Source organism: Nanorana parkeri, unplaced genomic scaffold (genome assembly GCF_000935625.1).
Source record: "Nanorana parkeri isolate BGI_ZX_2015 unplaced genomic scaffold, ASM93562v1 scaffold969, whole genome shotgun sequence".
Lineage (NCBI taxonomy): Eukaryota > Metazoa > Chordata > Amphibia > Anura > Dicroglossidae > Nanorana > Nanorana parkeri.
In genome coordinates, this window is record NW_017307237.1 from 134,818 (window position 1) to 157,030 (window position 22,213).

General features: G+C 39.6%; 3 protein-coding genes across 6 annotated transcripts in view; all 3 read left to right on the top strand.

The window, feature by feature from the left end:
* Positions 1–22,213, top strand: part of LOC108795466 (protocadherin alpha-C2-like) — a 254,355-nt gene that overhangs the window by 117,842 nt on the left and 114,300 nt on the right. The gene's annotated exons all lie outside the window — the stretch shown is intronic.
* Positions 3,386–6,126, top strand: LOC108795440 (protocadherin alpha-13-like). Its single transcript, XM_018566686.1, has 2 exons — positions 3,386–5,740; positions 6,052–6,126. The coding sequence occupies exons 1-2, from the start codon at positions 3,386–3,388 to the stop codon at positions 6,124–6,126; spliced, it is 2,430 nt and encodes an 809-aa protein (XP_018422188.1).
* On the top strand, positions 15,141–20,772 carry LOC108795441 (protocadherin alpha-4-like). The gene is made up of 2 exons (XM_018566687.1): positions 15,141–17,450; positions 20,629–20,772. Exons 1-2 carry the CDS (start codon positions 15,141–15,143, stop codon positions 20,770–20,772), a joined length of 2,454 nt encoding a protein of 817 aa, XP_018422189.1.

Genomic DNA, 22,213 nt, shown 5'->3' on the forward strand with positions numbered 1-22,213 from the left:
CTCTGTTTCATTTTGTACACAGATATTGGGATGGTGGTATATCAATTAGATGGGAAAATCAGATAAAGTGCCCCTATAACATATTTATAAGATTAATATTGATGACTGACTGTTTTGTGCCTCTTGAGCTATTAGTAAACCCAAGCTCAAGAAAATGAGCAGTGTAAGCCCATTGTTTCCTGAAGATTTATCTTGTGTATTTGAACCGGACAAGGCACAAGAGCTGTGATCTGCAGCTGCTAAGGTGGCTGAAAAATGCTGATCTTCCCTGCTGCAGCAGTGAACTAAATGTATTTTGCTGGTTCTCCCTCCTTTGTTGGGCCATCCATTTGTTGGTTCCTTTTTATCCCTAGTAAAACATTTTTATGTTGCAATTGTTTTGGTAAAATATAAAAGAGGAGATTGTGCCAACTAAATAGATACCAAACATGCCAAGCTTCAAAATTACATGTGCGTGGGAAATGGGGAAAAATACGGTAACCAAAATTGTCTATAAAAAATGCTTTAAAAGTTTATTTTTAAGAGTCTAACATAGGGCATATGTCAGTGGCATCAAAATGGTTAAAGTATATGTAAACCCTAATAAAAGACCCCCTCTTATTTGCTTCCATTTGGTCTGTTAAAATGTATGTGTAGCAAAATCTTGTTTTCCTCTTAGTTTTGTATTGAGTGGGGAACTGTATTGGCTTGGCATACTCTTTATAAATGCAATTGAAAGCATTGTGTTAAATCATTTCAATGACTGACAACAAATGCCTATTGATTGTGACAGAAATTAAGTGGCAATGAAACTTCATGCATCTGCTTCACTAAAATTCCAAACAGTGTTATTAGCCCTGATCAATTCTCTTATTTGGACTGCAGAGCACTTCCTCCCCCTGTTGGAGAATAGGATAGGGTGTGGGTTTTTGCAGATCTAGCACACATACTAGGGTGTCTAGGGTGAGAGAGTGAGAGAGTGAGTGAGTGAGTGAGTGAGTGAGTGAGCATTGTCACCCATATTGACAGGAGGTGTGTTACTAGTAGGTTCATCATGTGAACATAAAGGATAAAAAAAAACAGTAAGATGAAATAAAATGCAGACACCACATATAATGAGCTCAGAAACAACAGTCTTGATTTTTCCTATAGGAGCTCAATTTTACAGCTCCTGATTGTCACTCTGTGATGGTCACAGTGCTGGGGGAACATGATAGAGTATGTTTCCAAAACAAAACCGTAATGCAGATATGTGGAAGCAGAGGGTGGGCCTTGTGTATTGCAAGCAAAAGAGGGTAACTGTGATGCAAATGTAATCTCAGTAGAATAGCTATGGCTACCATTTTTCTGAGATTCAAACTGTTGGTGCACTGAAGATAGTCCTAACATTTCTTCTCTCCCCTGAAAGTTCATGGAACCTCTGTGTTCCAACTTAAAGACTTAGCATATAATGCAAGGCTTCCTGGTCCCCTCTCAGGAAAGTGAGCAACATCATGGCCACTGAAGGATTGCAGAGTCGTGGGCTGGAGTGCAGAGCTTTCAGGAAGAACTTACCTGAAGGAGAGAAATGTTAGAACTGTTTGCAGCACGCCAGCAGCCCAAATTTGGAATAAAATGTACATTTGCATGACAGTTAAAAACTCACATACATGGGGTGGTGACAGAGTCACTTTAATGGAAAAATTATTAGAATGTGTGCTCATTGAAAATGTGCTATACATTTAAAAATATTGATGAGAGATCTATGCCACTTAGCCAATTACATTCTACTTTTGGGCCTCTCTAGTTTACGATTGACAGCCTAAGTACAATCTTCATAATGTATCATCTTAATACATTGACTGTTATGCATTTAATTGTTCACACAATATAGACCCACATAATAATCTTAGATTTTTGGCAAATCATGTCTCCCTCTGACTAATACTGTGTTTTCATGTACCAACCTTTTTTTTATTTATTTCACACTGTTTAGTTATATGACTGAAGATAACAGAGTTTACAGAAATGCCAGGAAATATAAAGCAGATGTGCTCTCTAAGTAGCTAATTGTAATCAAAATCTGTACACATAGTTGTGCCTAAGTAAATATAACTAACCTCAAAACAGAATCCTACCTCTTATGTAACAGTACATATGACAAGGCTTAATTATGTAATTTTTTTTGGCTAAAACTTGCCTTCAAATATATTGTAAATGTAAAATACTTGCTTCAACACAAATCTTATATCCTTTCTAATGCATAGACAATTCATTACCTACAGCGAACCATGTCCCAAGCTTTCCCATGGCAAATTACAGTAGTTGTTAACTCAATCACCAAAATAATACATAAGCTTTGTAGTTTAAAAAAAATTTATCTAAACATTCCTGGTGGAAACTGAATGGTTGTGCCAACACACATTGGTCTGCAATGTTCCACCGTTGTCACTCTAAAAAAGAGCAAAGATGCATAGCCAATACTGGAACGAGTACATGCACTGTAAACAGTAAAACACTGAAAAAGGATGTATGGTATCAACAACAGGGAGATGCAAAAAAGATGAAAAAAAGGAAACGGTACTTCATGAAAATAAAAACAACAAACATGTCAATTGTTTATGATACTTTCTTAACATGCGCACCACCATCTTGCAGTATATTTTGGTATGTATATCTTAATATGGCTGCCGCTCATACTGCAGTTTCAGTGTGTGGTTTCGGAATCGGAGGCTCGCTGCCTCAGAATCGAAAACAACATAAAAATTGTTTTCCTTTGACGAAATGAATGAAAATGTTTTTCATTTGTTTCATCTAAAAACAATTTTTTTGCTGTGCACATGTCTATTTCAAATACAGTTAGAAGAAAAATAATCAAAATGTGTAATCAATCAAGTAATCAACTACTCACCTATTAGGTCAAAGCACATAAGAAGAAAAAAAATAGTTTGGCTCCCTGAAAATTTTACTTTTTCAGGTCAAATATCTATTTATTGTGCTTGAATGAATAATAATATTAAACTACATATTACTGCTTCTATGGAAAAGCATGGCAATGCACTTCACCAAATTTTTAAATTGATGCATTCATTTTATTTTTGGCATTCATTTTATTTTTGGCATTCTTTAACAACTAGATTATGTTAGAGAAACACGTAATTATATTCAGGTTAAAAAAGCAAATCATGAAAGTTAGCATTGTATATACATTTTTGCCGGTTGTAAAATCTTGATCAGAAGCTAGATGTCACTGCTTGCTTACATATTACTTCAAGATCCAGCTTTCCTCCATCTTTAGAGGTCGTCATGTTATTTGATGAAAATTTCTGTCTGAGCCTGAATTCTGCTCAGTCTACATCTTCTCAATACATCATAGTTGCATATAGGTATTAGAAGATATCTTTCCAATAGCCTCTGAAGTCAAGAAATGGTCAATAACATTGGAGATTATGAACCTAGGAGCTGGCTGGTCAATTTCATTTTGCTACAGATGTCTTGGGATCTCATTTTCTGTCAACTGCATTATGTTATCCCAGAGGAATCCAAACACGGCACTTTTGTTGGAAGAATTGCTCAGGATCTGGGACTGGACATGGGTGAGATCAATTCCAGAATGTTACGTGTTGTATCTAGGGATGATAAGGAATATTTCCAGGTTAATCTGCAGAATGGAATCTTGTTTGTTAATAACATAATAGACAGGGAAAACGTATGCCCAGATACACCTTTCTGTATTATTCCTCTGCAAATCATTGTAGATAAACCTGTGCAGATTTATCACGTAGAGGTGGAAATAGAAGACATAAATGACAACAGTCCAGTTTTCTCTACTGGAGAATACAACCTACTAATATTGGAGCTAAAACCTGCAGGCTCGCGTTTCCCACTAGAGGGAGCCATTGATGCTGATGTTGGGATAAATACAATCACAAACTATGAACTAAGTGAAAGTGATTATTTTACACTAGATTTCCAGAAATATTTGAACCAAATTCGGACACTAGAACTGGTGCTGAAGAAACCACTTGACAGAGAAAAACTGTCTATTCACAATCTTACCCTTATATCCTATGATGGAGGCAAGCCAAGGTTAAGTGGCACCACACATATTATAGTCACTGTAGAAGATGTCAATGACAACTCCCCACAGTTTGACCAGCCATTTTACCAGTGCAGCATAGCAGAAAATGCTGTTTTAGGGACTTTAGTAATAAAGCTGAAGGCTACAGACCTTGACCAAGGTAAAAATGGTGAAATCACTTATACCTTTAGCAAACTGTTATCACCGCGAATAAAAAACCTTTTTAAAATGGATCCTAAAACAGGAGATATTAAACTAGTAGGGAGTTTAGACTATGAAACTGTTAAAAGATATGAAATTTCAATTGATGCCTTTGATCATGGAGATAATCCAATGGTTGGACATTGCAAAGTTTTAGTGACTGTGGTGGATGTTAATGACAATCCTCCAGAGATGACAGTGACATCACTCTTGGTTCCGGTTCCTGAGGATTCTCCAAAAGGGACAATCATTGCTATTATAAGTGTACATGATAAAGATTCAGGATCAAATGGAAAAGTTAACTGTCGCATTTCTGACCATACACCCTTTAAAATAATTCCATCCTTCATGGGAGATTTTTCTTTGACTGTTGATGCACCATTAGACCGGGAAAGAAAATCTGTATATGAAATTGTGATTTCTGCCACTGATGAGGGATTTCCACCATTTTCAGCAGCAAAAACTGTTAAAATTGACATAAGTGACATCAATGATAATATCCCTCAGTTTATCCAGCCTGTTGATACAATCTTTATCAAGGAAAACAACCCACCTGGTTTTCATGTGTACACTGCATCTGGATCTGATATGGATATTGGCCAGAATGCCTTCATCACATATACAATGACTGAGAGCACAGTTGATGGAGTTCCCATATCTTCCTATATTTCCGTCAATCCAGAGAATGGAAAGGTATTTGCACTGTTATCATTTGACCATGAACAGGTGGCGTACTTTCAGTGTCACATAAGAGCTACTGATGCTGGTCTACCACCGCTTAGCTCTAATCTTACTCTAAACATTTTCATTGAGGACATAAATGACAATGCACCCTTATTTCTATCAAATGATCTGGAAACCACAATTAAAACATCAAAGACTGCACATCCACGACATCTGGTTACTAAAGTGAGAGCATTAGATCTTGATTCTGGATATAATGCGTGGATATCTTATAGTTTTAGGGATTCAACAGTGAGGGCCCCTTTTGTGATTTCACAGCAAACTGGAGAAATCAGTTTAAAACGTGCATTAACAGATTCAGATAATGATGAATATAGGTTGGTACTTTTAGCTCAAGACCACGGAGAACCAATCATGACTGCGCAAACACAGATCACAATCTCTTTTGTGGAATCAGGAGAAGAAATAAAGTTGGATCCTCAAGAATCAAATGGATATAATGTTGAATTTTCTGAAGCAAATGTATACTTGGTGATTGCTATCTGCATAATATCAAGCATATTTCTAATAACTTTAATTGCATTTACTGTTTTACGATGGCACAAATATAGAGAAGAGGTCAATGACCTGAAAGAGAGTTACAAGGTCTGTTCAAACACAGGTGGTAGTTGGATGTATTCTCAGGAAAGTCAGTATCAATTTTACTTAAACTCAGTACAACCCAGGAATGACTTAATGGTGTTCACACCAAATAGTTCTCAGAACACAGGGAATGAGAATGCAGTTGGTGAGGCAGTTATAGTAAATTCTTCCAAGGTGAGTATTGAATATTTTTATATGCTATTGTATGTTCTTATATTTATTTTTAAACATTCATCACACATACATCCATCACCTGTTCTTAACTCTTCATGCTCCCAAATATATTTCACATATGTAATGCATGTCCTTGTTTTTCTTCATACTTCACAACTGCAATTATTCACATTAAAGTAGGATAGTTATACTTACCCCACTAATGTCTAGCCTTTGCTAAATTTCTTTAAACTAAATTTGGCTGATTATAGGCACAATTCACTACAAAGAGTGAGGTAATTTAAACTTCACTCTTAATTTTTCCTCTAAAGAGTAGTATTATTGCATTTTATGTCCTGTTCATTAAATGTGAGATGCAGTATGGAGCCTGTGCAGTGTCCTACTGAATTCTGAAATATTTGCTGCTCAAATTTCATGCAGCGTTTTATTGCAATTATACATAGTTATTGCATGCTTTATTTGCACTCTATAAATTAAAGGTATAAATGAACCTGAAGGCAAAAATGTGTAAAAAAAAGTTTAGTTTGGGTTTTTGATTACACTTGTAATTTCTGTATAACCTTGATTTATTGTGCAGCTTTGTTGTTAGTAAGCCAGTTCTGTTGTCTACGATGTTGATTTTAGGACCTAAACATGTGGGAACACTGGCACATTCACTATTTTTACCCATTGATTGGACCATGATAGCTTAGTCCAGAAGAGTTCATTTGTATCTAATTTGTAGGACTTGTAGACACAAGCAAGAAGCAAATCATTTGTTTCAGCATGCAAGAGCCAAAATAAATACTAACATGTTTATCTAGCTTTGGTACTTTGGTTAAAGTTCTTCTCACTTGCACATCTAAAGAAAAAGCTAGAATTTGGATTTTAGGAACATGACCTCCAGTTGCACTGTATAGACTCGCTCAAGAACAATAAAACCTTAAAATAAACCTTTTGAATAAGTTGGTGTGCCATTCACCAGTATTCATTGTTTAATCAAAATTATAATAAATGTTTCAAAGTAAAATAAAACATCATATATTAACATTTAAAGCTGAACTCCAGCACTATGTCTACTTGCACAATGATACTGGCTCCTCCTCTGTACTGAAATTGATAACTCTGATTTCACTGTGTGCTGTTAACTTCTCACGGTGTGCATTTGATGCTAGAACAAGTGAGATAGAGCCCGCCTTATTTCCTAACTAAAGAATACCCGGCATCATCTAGCCATTTCCTCTAGAGTCTTTCCCTTTTAATTATTGGATTTCAGTTCTTTCAATCATGGAAGGTCAGCATCACATTTTGGGTGTTACCTAGGGCAGTCTGCATGCAAATGAAGTCTGTCTAGGAATACTCCTTCTTCCAGACTGACATCTGGGCTGAAAGATAGAGAGGAGTTCTGATTGCAAGGCCCCTCCCACCAGCCATAATCTGCCTACATTGCATAGAGAAACATAGATATCCATGCAGATTAAACGTTAGCTTTAAGTTGAAGTCAGGACAGAAATAAAATACTCACATTCATGCAGTTCTGTATTCATTAATACATTATTACAGGTAAACTGTAGGCAAAGGGTTCAAATGAGAGGTGAAATACATGCATGGGAACTGTTTAACCTGCCAAAGGATTTCTATTTATGTTAATTCTGATTTACATAGTTCTGCCAAAGGGAATAGCCCTGTATGGCAGTGGAAGGAATCTGATATTTCTCTGCTGAAGTTCACTTTCCTTTTGGATCGTGTCACACCCCCACCCTGTGTTTGGACATTGAAAGGAAAAGCAGCACAAAAATGAGCTGAGCTCTCTGTCACTCTGCTCTCTCCTCCTATCAGAATGTTCTCCTATACCCTATCATCATGTTCCTTGCACCACAGCACACCTGTGTCATACAACAGCTTTTTCACATCCAAATCTGTGTTTCCTGTGATTCCAGAAATCCAAGTGAAACAATCCACAGTGCAATCCCACTCTGTTGAAATAAGGCTCAGCTGGCAGTGTGGACCAACACTAAACTATGTTACTGTGGTCAAATACCTTAAAGGAGAACTATGAGGTGAGTGTTTTTCACTCAACCTCATAGTTCGAGCTGACGTGTGACAACGAAACTGTCACACGTCGACTCAATAGATCGGCAAGTGAGTGAACCCATACCATCGCTCGCTCACTTCTCGATCCTGTCCCTGCAGATAGCCGTGACTGTCACTCACGGCTTCCTGCAGGGATTCCCGGGTACAGCTGGTTCTGCCTCTAGATAGGCAGAGCCAGCTGTCAATCACGCAGCTGGGTGGATCTCGACAGTAATGTCGGCATCCGTCCCGGCTGCGGGGGGCTCAGTATACCGCGAGCTGTAGCTTGCGGTATTCTGAGCTTTGGGTCACGGGAGGATGCTAGTTTATGTCCTCCCATGACCCTGAGGAGAACTATGGGGAAAAACACTTACCCCATAGTTCTCCTTTAATCTCATACAGGGTTAGTCTTCTCCTTGTTCAGAGCTCCTTCAGATAGCAATATCCAAAATCCAATATGGCTCAAATAGAAAGTAGAGGACATCATATTGCATAAAACCATGAAACAATGTATTGTTTCAAGCTAATATAATAAAACCACTCACATGTTTAAATGCACATACGGTGTGCACACAGACCAACCTCTAAGATCTATTATTCTTTGATTTGGGGTAATGTCAGTCGCCCTGGATCCCTGGCTCCAACAGTCCTCATCCAGATGGAGCTTCCAGGTCTGTGCGTCGTTAAGCTATGCTCAAAAAAGTTAATAACGGTCAATATACCACTGCACTCCAGACCAGAATCCCTTATATAATCGAATGGGTGCTGGTATGACCTGAGGATGGCACCACATAAGTCCAAATACTGAAAAGAAGTCACCCGCTCTCCAAGCTTTGGATTGCGGGTGGCTTCCTTTCAGTAGTTAAACTATGCCCTACACTTTATGTCATCAGAAACTTCCTAAGGGTAAGGAGCTTAATTACACTTTCTGTAATTTTATCCTCAATGTTTCCACCCATTCCCATGGAAACTGAGGGGCCAGCATACACCTCTCATACCTTTCTGGACATCCAATGTTTACACTTGTCTCTATATCTGTAAAAAGATATCCAACCAGCTTTCTCAATTCAGAATGACTTGTACAAAACATGCTCTGGGAATAAATATGGTGACTGTTGCTCAAATCCACATAATATTGTTGTGACCTGGTTGTGACTAACAGATTATGTGGATTGGAGCAATTCACATTCACCATATTTATTCCCAGATAATTTTTTGTACAAGTCATTCTGAATTGAAAAAGCTGGTTGGATGACCAGTAAAACGTCTTCAAGAAAAATACATCAAGTCCAGTTCCCTTTACTTATTTTTTAGAGATATGCCATGACCTGGATGAATGAGAACCTTCACAGACACTTGGCACTATAGTTACAGAGAGGTGAATATACTTGTCAATCATCCCAGCCAAAGCCATGCTGCATCCTTCAAAGCCTTATAAAACTTGCTTACATTTGTTAAAATATTCTCCCTTCCAATGTATCATACAGTCTATACTGCAGTACTGCAGCAGAGAATGAGCTAATAATTGCTTTTGTTTTGCCATAGAATAAATTGGGCTTACTTTTTTCTCTACTTTATATTAATATATTCAATTTATCAGCTATACATCAATGCTTGCTAATTAATCAATTTTAATCAAAATCTACATTTAATTCCTTGCAGCAGATGTAAGGTCAATATTTTTTATTATGAAGATGCATTGAAATCTTCTAAATGGGCGTGAGAAGGAGTAAATGAGCCTAGACAAAACAAAAATATTATAGAAGATTTAGAATTTTTTCTTAAACATAGTTACTTTTGGTATAAAAACACCTTCTTTAAACAAAATACAGGAGCCTCTATGGGGGAATGCTGCTCCAAATTTGGCCTACATTTGTATGGCCAAATGGGAATATGATGGTTAAATAATAAACTTAGAGGGTTATTCACAAAGCTGCCAACAGCAGCCGAGTGATTAACCCAGCCGAAGTGAAGTAAGCCGAATGCAGTTTGGCTATTCATTCCGGCTCAGTACAGAGGCTGTTCGGTTGAGCCAAGGTGCAGAGGGACTTGGACTCAGTCGATCCAACATCTGGATCAGCTGAGCCGAAGCTCCAGCAGCTCACTTACTGCCGTTCGCCCCTATTCTCATAGGGGCCGAGCGGCAGTCAGTGAATAGCAAAAATGTTGCTGGCAGAATAGAAGATAAGTAAAAAGAGTGAAAAAAAAATTGAAAAAATATTTAAAAAATGTAAACAAACAGTAAAATGAAAAAATAAATAAATATATTTTAAAAAAGAACAAATAATAATAAAAAAGAAAAACAATTGGGCGGAGCTAGCAATGACAGCTAGCTCCTCCCAACTGTCTCCTATTGGCAGGCACCTGCTAGAGCCTTCGGCAGGTCGATCACCCCACTTTGGCTGTCACTTCAGCTCAGTCGACCCGAAGCATATGCCTTCGGCTCGGCTGAGCCACTTGGCTGCCTTTGGCTGCTGTACAGACTATTGTGAATAGCCCTTTGGTTCGACTGTGAAAGGTGTGAAAGGCAAAAAGGTTATAAGGCCAAATTTTTAGAGAGAGATAAAATACACCAGCTAGAGAAAAACAGTGCTAAGAAAAAAAAAAAGAAAAAAGCTAAATGAACATAAAATGTATGATGTAGGGTTAGTCCTAGATTTTAACAGACAATATAGAAAAAGAGAAACTTGTGCGTAAAGGGATGTATTGAAAAATGATTCCCAGGTGAGCACAATGTTACCAGATACACCATAAAAAGAACAAGAGAACCAGAGGCAATGTATTGTACATGTATTTTAATCCACAGGGGCATTAAGACATTTGAATAAACCCCTCACTGAAACATGATATAACATCTTTAGTGCTTTACTCCTGTAACTATCACTATGAATTCCTTCCTCCTCGTATTATTACTTCTAATGTCCTTACAAGAATAACACATTCCACCATAAATCTCCTAGCAACAAGGAAGTGGTATCTCCATTCATGAATGGAATAGGCGTGTCACCTGCACAGTGCAGTACAAAAGCAAAAAAATCCCAGCATACTCACCAGCCAGGTTGCAAAAAAATACCTTGTCTAACTACAAGGGTCAACATAGGTTTTAGTTGCATAACTTTTGCAAAATATGTGGAAACCACACTGCCTTGTCAAGGACCCTCTGTATAGTGTGGTCCTGACTCTAATCTATGAGAGCCTCCATTTTGGAGCATATATACAGCAAACAATGAGTTGGGTGCAGTTTTTCCAGGAGGTAGCCCAACCTCCTTAAACACATAGGGACAAGCCCCTAGTGTGGCCCCACACCAAATCCAACAAGCGGAACTAATGGCAAATACACACATTAATTCATATCTAGCTTTAAAGCAAGGTGCACATGGTAGGGTTTTACACAGTACACAAACAAAAGTTTCCCAGCACACTCACCAGTCAGCTTGCAAAAAATACCCTGTCTAACTATTAGGGCTAAAAACAGAAGATTTCGTTGCACAACTTTTGCAAATATGTGAAAGCTACACTGCCTTGTCAAGGTTCCTCTGTTAGTGTGGTCCTAACGCTAATCTTATATAACTGGACACACTGGAGGCTTCGGCTGCTATTGTGATGTACTGGGCTTCTCATGTGTCCCTATGCCTTTAAGGAGGTTAGGCTTCCTCCTGGCAAACCTGCACCCAATTAATCTCTTAACCTCCCTTGCGGTATTCCCGAGTGTAGCTTGGGGTTACTTTTCCATACCATAGGCGGTAACCCCGAGCTACACTTGGGAATGCCGCATAGCATTTACTTACCTTGTCCCTTGAGCCGCACTGTGTTCTGCGGCCGATGCCGGCTTCCGCAGGGTGGCGGAACCGGCGGCATATTAAAAAAAAAACGACAAAGACGAAAACATAGACGAAAAATTACATGAAAAAAATAAAAAATCATACAGCCAGGGAGGTTAATATATATATGCTCCACGATGGAGGTTCTTATAGATTAGAGTTAGGACTACACAGAGGGGCTTCAATGAGACAGTATGGCTTCCACATATTTTGCAAACATTGTGCAACTAAAACCTTTGTTTTTAACCCTAATAGTTAGACATGGGTTTTTTTACAGGCTGGCTGGTGAGTGTGCTGATTTTTTTTTGCTTTTGTGCTGTTTAAAGCACACCTTCCGTGTGCACCTTGCTTTAAAGCTAGTTATAAATTGATGAGTGCATTTGCCATTTGTTTCACCTGCACAGTGCATGCACAGCACAAAAAACTGAGGTTCTGTAGTCTAGCCTGTTGTAGATTCACTAGGCAGGGTGCAGGAGGAGACTGTGTTGTAGACTTAGGGACAGGACCCGTAAGTGCTTCTGGCACTGCAGGAGAGAAAAATCAGGTATCCTGTCTTGACAGGGAGTGATTATTTTGTATTTAGATGTACAGTAGATAAAGCATACGTTTTTATGTGTGTGTAAACTTCTGCATAACTGTTGATCACAATGCTTAGAGGCCTCCTGGCAGCAGTGAGATTGGGGTTTTCTGTAAAGTTGCCCTAAAAGACCATTTCTATATATAGTCATTTGGGAAATATTTTATAGAATGTTTCATTTTTGTATTTTGGAATTAATGAGTGATCAGGTGAAAGTTTGAGATCACAGCATACTGTATGTCACAAATGCACACTACTCCAAGCGGGCATGCAACTTATTTTGGTGGTAAGAGGGTTGAAAAATCACTAAATGCCCCACTTCCACGACACCCACTTCTTCTTATCTAAAGAATGCTGCCACCAAACCATACCTGATTAAATGTTCAATTCCAAATTTAGTAGATAATTCCCCAAGTAACTTGTAAAGACACCCAAAACGTAAATTAAATTGAATACATATGAGGTAAAGGATTATTAAATTATTCTCCTTAAGGAACATATGTGATTCTTATATAAGATAAATGAACAATTTATTATGAAAGAAAAAGTATTCACAGGGCACATATTCAAAATTAGATGTTACATAAGGTAGTTACAGATTACAAAGAGATCAAAAATAAAAAGGAGAAAATTGATAGACATCCTACTTACAGAAGTACTCAATTTTATCCCGGGCAGCTTCCAGCAAGCAAAATGGCACCTTACTGCATAATTAAATTTTGGCCCCAAGTAAGCACACCTTAGTTACCATTGCAACATATTATATACCTGTGGGCCACAGCTCAGGTTGCAGCCAAGCCTCTGGGATTAGCAGGGTGGAGGAGCAGGAGTGGCTAAGAGATAAGGACATGAAGCCCCCACACCTGGCAGTGGAGTTTTCAATTAAGAGTGCACCTATGTGACAGAAAGGTTAATATTTCAAGATATGAGTCTGACACGGATATGATATTTCCAGATTCAGATGCAGCAGAATTGTCTCTTTGCATAGACATCTTATATGGTTAGTCTGGGACCTCCAGTAACCGACTTTTGTCTATTTTTTAAACGATTATAGATACCCCAGCCTTGTCTGGTATCATTATACTGGGAATAATGATCTTATTGCAAGACATTTGCTTGTATATCAAGGCAACATTTTTCAGAAATGTTTGCTTGTCTTGCAAAACGCTCTCAAACCAAGTTACTTGTAAACCAAGGTATTACTGTATTTAATCTTTTAAATACAACCTTTAGTATAAAGGGGCTGGGTTATGTGTCTCCTTTGTTTGTTGGAGGGTCCTCGGCAGGGTCAGCTCCTGTTGCCTCCCTGACTAGGAGAGGTGTAAAATATGCCACATGGGAAAGGTTCAGGCAAAAGAATTCCCATAACAACACCAGGATACTAACTGTGTAACATAAATTTAATTTACACTTCACTGCATCTGAGTAATATCTCACTGTAACCTGGTTAACCCTTTCAACTCCATTATTTTGCCACTGCTGGAAGGCTATGTCACATGTCTTCTACCCCAATCACACTGATTAACAACATATTTACAATCAATTATGGTATAGTGTCCACTGGGCAGCATAAGTAGCCCTATTTTACAGATTTCAGATTTGTGGTGTATCTAAATTCAGATTTTATGTTATTGTGTTAAAAAGTAGCCAGTCTTTATTTCATGAAAACAACTCTTTGCTTAGTGTGTAGCATAACATAGGGGTCTAATTTGTGAATAACACTAGGATGCCCTAACCACTATTTTAGGTTGCAATGTTAGATATCACAAGGTGTCACTGTGGGGGGAACATCATATTGTGTGAGGCCTTGTTCACACAGAAAGAGTGTGCGTTCCAGAGCGGTAGCTGCTGGAACGCACCGCGATCGCTGATAATCTTCCCCCGCGTTTTGGGGCGGGAGGGGGTGTGGTGGTGCATTGAATTCAATGGCACCGCTTCCACGCCCCCCGCCCGCAGTGCGATCGAACTTCCACTGCAAATGCAAAAAATAGGGCTTGTGTGAACAAGCCCTTACTGAACACAAGTTTCCAAGTTGAAGGGGGATTTCTGTCTCTACAAATCCATGTTTATGCATTGCAATTGTGCCAAAGCTCCTGGCATGCATTACCACACTGTATGACTGGGCTCATTAGCTTATAACCCTTAGCGAGCATCAGCAATTATTTTCAAGCAATTTACTGTGTACTAAGTAGAATGTGATTATTCCTATGAAAATTGAAAAGGGTTACTGCCCTTTTCTCGTTGCTCTTTCAATATAGACCATTGATCTAGTCCATGTAGATGTGCTCTTAAGGTGCTGAATACACTTGGTTACTGGAATATCTTGCTGCATACAGTATCTTAACATACTTAAGCATTTAAAAATCACAGTAAACATTTAATGTGGTTAATACAGAACAGCCAGGCTTATTTTTTTAAATAATATTAATAATAAATAATGGTACATATTGAAGAACTATTTATTGGTCTTTGTTCAGATATACAGTACTGTATTAATATGGCTGTAAGAGTATTTGTATGTTTCTTACATTTTTAAGATCCCTGAAGATTTTAGGCATATTTTCTAAAGAGTAGAACACAGACATCACATATCTCCCCATTCGTAATATAATCATAATATTTCATTTAAAGTAAAAACATTTCCAATAGAGTAATGTGTCAGCAAGTAGCAATAAAAATATATTTTTGTATTCTCACGTTCAGCAGCCATATGGTTTGGGGATACTTGGTGAGACCACAAGATGTCACTGTATATTAGTATGTCATTTCCCAAGACAGATGGAAATAAATGAGACCCACGTATATGTTCAGTCATTTTCTTCACCTCAAGCATCAGACCTGACACCTGGAGAGTTACTTTTTCATTCGGTTTTAGGCACTTGTTGAATTCTGCTCACTTTTCAGTATGGAGTACTCACACAAGTACAGGATCTTGCAATGGTGGATATGCATGTCTCTGTTGATTTGCTTGACTGATGCTATAAATGGTCAAATAAGTTATGCAATTTTGGAAGAACAAGATCATGGAACAGTAATAGGGAACTTAGCTCATGATCTTCGAATGGATCCAAAGCATCTCTTCAATCGTAAGTTCCAGATTACTTATGATACTAAGATTAAGTATTTTGAAATTAACCCCAAAACTGGCACTCTGTATGCTGCACATAAAATAGATCGTGAAGACCTGTGTAGCAGTAATGTGGATTGTGTGATTAGACTGGGAATTGTAATAGATATGCCACTCGCTCTGTATCATATTGAAATATATATCTTAGATCTCAATGACAATGCTCCCTTTTTCAGTGACAATGAAATAGTTTTAACAATTGCAGAGTCAACTGATCCTGGAACTTGTTTTCCTTTAGAGGGCGCTTTTGATCCAGATGCCAGCTCTAATTCTGTCTGCTCCTACTTTATGGATCCAAATGATTTGTTTGATATAGACTCTCATATAAGTGACTACAAAACAACATCTTTAGTGCTGGTTTTGAAGAATGCATTAGATCGGGAAGAGCAGGAATTTCATATATTAACCCTTACTGCAACTGACTGTGGGACACCAAAACTGTCTGGGACAGCACAAATTAGAATTCAAGTGCAGGATGCTAATGATAATCCACCCACATTTTCGAGTTCAGTGTATGGAGTGTCAATACCAGAAAATTATCCGAAAGGTACATTCCTTTTAGCCGTCAATGCAACTGATATTGATGATGGTTTAAATTGTGAAATTGAATATTCATTTAGCAGCATTGTACCTTTGAAGGTGCAGCAACTTTTTCATATTGACTCAATAAGTGGTGTTATTAGCCTCAGTGGATTCATTGATTATGAAGAAAAAACATCTTATGAAATACAAGTACAAGCTAAGGATCATGGACCACTACCATTAATGGGTCACTGTAAAGTTATAGTAGTCATAACAGATGTCAATGACAACCCTCCAGAGATAAAGGTTACTTCTTTATCCAGTATAGTTAAGGAGGATGCTGAGCCTGGTTTTGTGATAGCACTTTTAACTGTTACAGATAAAGACTCAGGCAAGAATGGCCAGGTAACTTGCCAAATACCTACCCACTTTCCATTTGTTTTACAAAACAAATTCTCAAATTACTACTCTTTAGTACTCAAAAATGCCCTTGACAGAGAATCTGTGTCAGAATACAATATTTCTATTAAAGCTACAGATTCTGGATTTCCTTGCTTATCTTCAAATACTTCTATAAGTTTTGTGGTGTTTGATGTTAATGACAACCCACCATTATTTACACAGTCAACATATTCGGTTTCTGTGCAAGAGAATGTTCTTCCTGGGACCCCAATTGCTCAAATTTCTGCCCTTGATCTAGACAGTAGTGAAAATGCTCGTATTTCATATTTTCTGTTACCAAAAACAGCTGAAGATGTGTCTTTTAGTTTAATTACGATTAATTCCATCTCAGGAAAGATAACTTCAGTTAAATCTTTGGATTATGAAAAAATGCAGATGTTTTGTGTTGTTGTTGAAGCCAGAGATAATGGAACACCACCTTTGAGTAGCACGGCTTGTCTCACTGTTTTTATCCAAGACCAAAATGATAATTCTCCCCAGGTGCTACCATCTCTGTCTACCGTAGAAGTATGGAGATCAGCCAAAGTCGGACATGTAGTGACCAAACTAAAAGCATTTGATCGTGATTCTGGTTACAATGCCTGGCTTAAATATGAAATAGCTTCTTTTACCAACAGTTCCCTTTTTAGACTTGGACTTTATACTGGGGATATCACTGTGGCAAGAATGATTGAAGAAACTGATGGAGATTTGCATAGTTTGCTGATTTCTATAACTGACCATGGAGAACCTCCAAAATCCACCATGACTGTTGTTACCATCACTATTTTGAGGTCTAAAAAAGAAGAGCTGGATGAAAATGTAATGTTGGTAAAGGATAATCGAATCATTACAAATTTCAATGGACATCTCATTGTAGCTATTTCATTTATTTCAAGTATATTTTTGCTGATTGGTGTATCATACACAGGGCTCAAATATTTCAAAGCCTTCAGAAGTATAGAAAGGCATGCAAGATCTGAAGACCTTAGCTACATGAACAATGACTGGACCCTAATAAAAAATAAAAATAGCTTTACTCCCTTGTATTTCAATACTCAGTCAGCCAATAACACCATTCTCAGTCAATCTTGCAATTATTTATCAGATGCAGGATTTTTTGGAGGACGGATGCAAGACGAAGAAAGTACATACAGGGCAGACAGTCAGGTAAGAGAATACAAAGGTGGATGTCTTCCTGTCCACATTATCCTATTTTTTTGTTTTTATAGAATATCCTTCCTGCAATATATAAGTCTGCATTAAAAATAAAAAAAACTTTGTGATCTTAGAAGCATCATGAAAAAAAATGCTAATCATAGTTACGACTTAATCAATTTAGGTCTTAAATTTATCATTTTAGCTTCATAAAACATGACAGACTTTACGTTATGTTGTTACCTTTTTTTTTAACCATTCAAACTCTATACAACATAAGGATTTTTTCTGTAAGTGTAATAACTACAGTTTCGTTTTTAATTTAGTTAGACATCATGCAAAACATTTTTTATATTTACCTGATTCAAATTCATTATCTGATGGTCTAATGCATGTGCCTAGATTTTAAATGTCACATTAAAAAAGGTTTTGAATGTATATACATTTTATTGCTCAAAAGAGCAGTAAAAACAGAGAGGGGTTCTATTCCTTACATTCTAATATCACCATATCCATAACTAAACAAAGATTTTGGCTGAACATAAACTTGTGTAACCACCTTTTTACAAAATATTTGCATGACAAATGCATTTTAATATTCAACTTATGAAACAGTGTGCCCATTAGTTAATTCCCTACATTTACTGGTCTCCTGATTTCCTGAATGACTCTCAAAAGGCAACAAAACTACAGGCCATTGTGTACACTATTGCATGCATCCCTCTTACATGCTTGCATTGGTGTTGATTTACTAAAGGAGTGTAGCCTGTTGCCTAATCATGTGCAAAAAAAATTAAAATGAACATTTTGTCTCGCAAAGGGTTGGTTGATGTAAACACAGCTTCATCTTAATTACTGAGCTCAGTGAAGAGTCACTTTGCTATTTAACCCTTTTGCTGCCAAGACCTCTGGAACTTTTTGCACCTCAGCTGTCCACACCATTTTTGCAATTTTTCCCATTGATTTGATTTTCAATTGCTGCGTTGCTAGCGTTTGTAAAAAAAAACCAAATCATATATTTTCTGAAAGCACAGGCCCGGTAGAATGAAAAGATAGTGCTACTAAATTTGTAGGTCCTGCAATAATTGCGCAAATGTTTCTCAAATTAATATTAAACAGATAAACATACATAATTCAATTGATAAAGCACACTAAAATCAGTGTCAGTGCACAAAAATAAATTTGAAATAGAAAAGCATATTAAGGACACAGAGTCCTCAATTTCTTTGTCTGCAGCCTCAGCACTCTATTAATGGAAATTACTCAGTACAGATGCTTCCCATTCATTCAGAAACTGGTGATAGTAAAATGTTTACTATCACCAGTTTCTGAATGGGGAAAAGCCGCTGTAGTGAGTGCCTCTCCCCATTGAGAAAATCATGAATGAACTGGAAGTCATGTAAATCACATCCTGTTCATTCATAACTGGGGACACATAGTACTATGTCAAGCAAAACAAATGACAAACACACTCAACAATTTGTCACCAGCTATACAGTAAGGTGCACACGAAATGGGCTTTGAACAGTAAAACAGTAGAAAGTTATCATGGCACACTCACAAGCCAGCATGTAAAACAACTTGTCTCACCACTAAGGTTAATAACAGAGGTTTGGATACACGTCTTCTGCAGAAAATGTGAAAGCCGCATAGCCGCGCCAAGGCACCTCTTATAGTGCTGTCCTAACTCTAAACTATGAGAGTCTCCATCTTGGAGCACATGGGGGCAGAAGATTTCAAATTGGGTGCAGGTTTGTCAGGAGGAAGCCCAACCTCCTTAAAGGCACAGGAACACACAAGGGATCCCACACATCCCAATGGCAGCTGAGAACCCCCATGCGTCACTGCACCAAATCGGTCAAGCAAAACAAATGACAAACGCACTCAACAATTTGTCACCAGCTATACAGTAAGGTGCACACGAAATCGGCTTTGAACAGTAAAACAGTAGAAAGGTATCATGACAGACTCACAAGCTGTTATTAACAGCTTGTGATTAACCTTAGTGGTGAGACAAGTTGTTTTACATGCTGGCTTGTGAGTCTGCCATGATACCTTTCTACTGTTTTGACATAGTACTATGTGTCCCCAGTTATTTACAAACACTGGAGTAATCAGACAATCACTCCAGTGTTTGCTCTGCACAGAGGATCAGTAAATATCACTGATATTTACCGATCCTCCACTTGGCCACGCACACAGCTGCTGTCATGCTGAAACTGACAGGATGACAGCGGCTCCGCTCTCCTCATCGCTCGGCCGTCCTGACAGCTGGGGCTTCTCTCCTCCTCCCTGCCAGCCGCTGCTTGATCCTCTGTGTAACGAGCCCCTGCTCGCTCGGTTCCACTCTCCCGGCACTCCTCTTCTACTAATGGATCAGATGTCAGACCGCAATGTCTGATTCTTCGATCGTCCGATAATCCGGGATTCGAACTACAGCTATGTGCCCTTCAAATCCAGTTGTGATAGCTCAGAACAAACACCAGACAGGCTGTATGTAAGTTCCAACAGGGATCTGCTTTATTGAAGACCAGCTCAGTATATATACAGCTCAAGAAGTCTAAACACATAACGCAATCAAACATGAACAGCATGCAAACAGACACCCCCTCCCCGATGCCTTCATGAATGAATAGGGAGAGGAGACACATGTGATGGGATTATCTCCTGAGTGTATCATAGTGTGATTTACTCATCTACACCCGGAGTCACCTACACCCGGAGTCATCTACACCCGGAGTCAGCTACTCCTAGAATCAGCTACTCCTAATCCCATCATCAACACAATACAACAAAGGGACCAATATACTGTAACAGTTCAATGTCCAGAATTATCCCCTTCAGTGCTCCTGGAGTCACAGCCTGTACCTATAATACACACAGGGTCATCCAAATGTAATGCCAGGGAACATGTACATTACACCCCCCCACACATAAACCTGGTAGAATGGTTCATTGTAACCCCAAGAGGTCCGAGGGGGGTCTCCATAGTTCTGGGTCCATAGTCAGTTGGAAGGAGGCTAGCCCCCAGGCTCCTCCAACAGCACCAGTGACGGTTCAGTCCGTCACATTTCTCCCCTCCCAACAGTAGACTAACCAGGTACCAGGCCACAAACTGGTCTGGACCTGTGTTAGTCTGACAAGATAAATTCAAAAGCTCTTCCAACTGGTCCGCTTGACTCTCCTGCAGGAGCGTGATGCCGCGCACATCATCTCCCGGGTAAACACACTGCCGCTGGGGAACGAGGACGCTCCCCTCCCCTCCCTGGAACTCCGATGCCGCTGGGGAGAAGTGTCGGGTACATTCTCTCCTGGGAACATTTCCAGCTGCTAGGAAGAAGTGACAGCTGTACCTTCTCCCTGATGCTCCATCTGCCGCTGGAGAGACAGGTCGGCTACCCCTTCTCCCTAGAACTCCATTTGCCGCTGGGGAGACAGGTCGGCTACCTCTTCTCCCTGGAACTCCATTTGCCGCTGGGGAGACAGGTCGGCTACCTCTTCTCCCTGGAACTCATAATGCTGCTGGGGAGATAGGCCATCTGCCTCCTCTCCCTGGAACTCCATTTGCCGCTGGGGAGACAGGTCGGCTACCTCTTCTCCCTGGAACTCTATTTGCTGCTGGGGAGACAGGTCGGCTACCTAATCTCCCTGGAACCCACAATGCTGCTTGGGAGAGAGGTCAGCTACCTCCTGTCCCTGGAACCCTGTTACCAGCTCTTCAGCTGGGAGTAGATGGGACAGCGGTTCCTCTGCATTCAAAACTATAAGGTCCCCCACGTCTGAAGATGGTGACGAAGAAATGGGGTTGGCCGCCATCTCTGGCAGGAGCTTCAGGGGGGCTATGGGTGTGGGGCAGAGGATAGCAGCACTCTGCCCTGATGCCAGCTCTTCTGCTGGGGTTAGTAGTTCCTCTGCATCCAAATCTATAAGGTCCCCCACGTCTGAAGCTGGTGACGAGGAAATGGGGTTGGCCGCCATTTCTCCCAGGAGCTTCAGGGGGGCTATGGGTGCGGGGCAGAGAATAGCAGCACTCTGCCCTGATGCCAGCTTTTCTGCTGGGATTAGTAGTTCCATCTGCTGCTTCGGAGAGAGGTCGGCAACTCCTCTCCCTGGATCACCATCTTAAATAGTTTGAATGCCCGAAAGGGCAACTTACGGAAAGGCGCTGTATCTCTAGGTTTTGTCTCTGATTGCCATAGTTGTGCCATTCTCCACTCATGTTGCCGCTCTAGTGCTCTCTTTTGTCACTCATCCTGCTGCTGGATGTCTCTAATGGCATTCTGTATGGCGGTCTCTGATGGGTTAGCACCATAAAACGCCTACCGCTGTCGAACCCGTTGCTGAAACAAATCTTCAACGGACCGGGGTCCAGCATCACCATCCCTCTGATCCATGTCGGCTAGCTCACTGATCAGGGTGGCCTTGCTCTTTGTCCCAGCGGTCCCTCCTCGGCTCTCAAGTAGGTCTTTCAGCGTGTCTCTCCTGCAGGCTGCTCATTCCCTGTGGTGGTTTGTAGTTTCCCATTAACTGGAGAGCAGATCCCACCGCTGCCACCAATGTAACGAACCCCTGCTCGCTCGGTTCCACTCTCCCGGCACTCCTCTGCTACTAAACATGTACAGTACATCCCCCCACACATAAACCTGGTAGAATGGTTCATTGTAACCCCAAGAGGTCCGAGGGGGGTCTCCATAGTTCTGGGTCCATAGTCAGTTGGAAGGAGGCTAGCCCCCAGGCTCCTCCAACAGCACCAGTGACGGTTCAGTCCGTCACAC

What these genes read in the sequence shown, in the direction of transcription:
- LOC108795440 (XM_018566686.1), top strand. Translation starts at nt 3,386, where the DNA reads ATGGTCAATAACATTGGAGATTATGAACCTAGGAGCTGGCTGGTCAAT. An exon ending in TTATAGTAAATTCTTCCAAG is followed by an intron (nt 5,741 to 6,051) that starts GTGAGTATTGAA and finishes TTTCCTCTAAAG; the next exon opens with AGTAGTATTATTGCATTTTA.
- LOC108795441 (XM_018566687.1), top strand. Translation starts at nt 15,141, where the DNA reads ATGTCTCTGTTGATTTGCTTGACTGATGCTATAAATGGTCAAATAAGT. An exon ending in CATACAGGGCAGACAGTCAG is followed by an intron (nt 17,451 to 20,628) that starts GTAAGAGAATAC and finishes ACTCTCCTGCAG; the next exon opens with GAGCGTGATGCCGCGCACAT.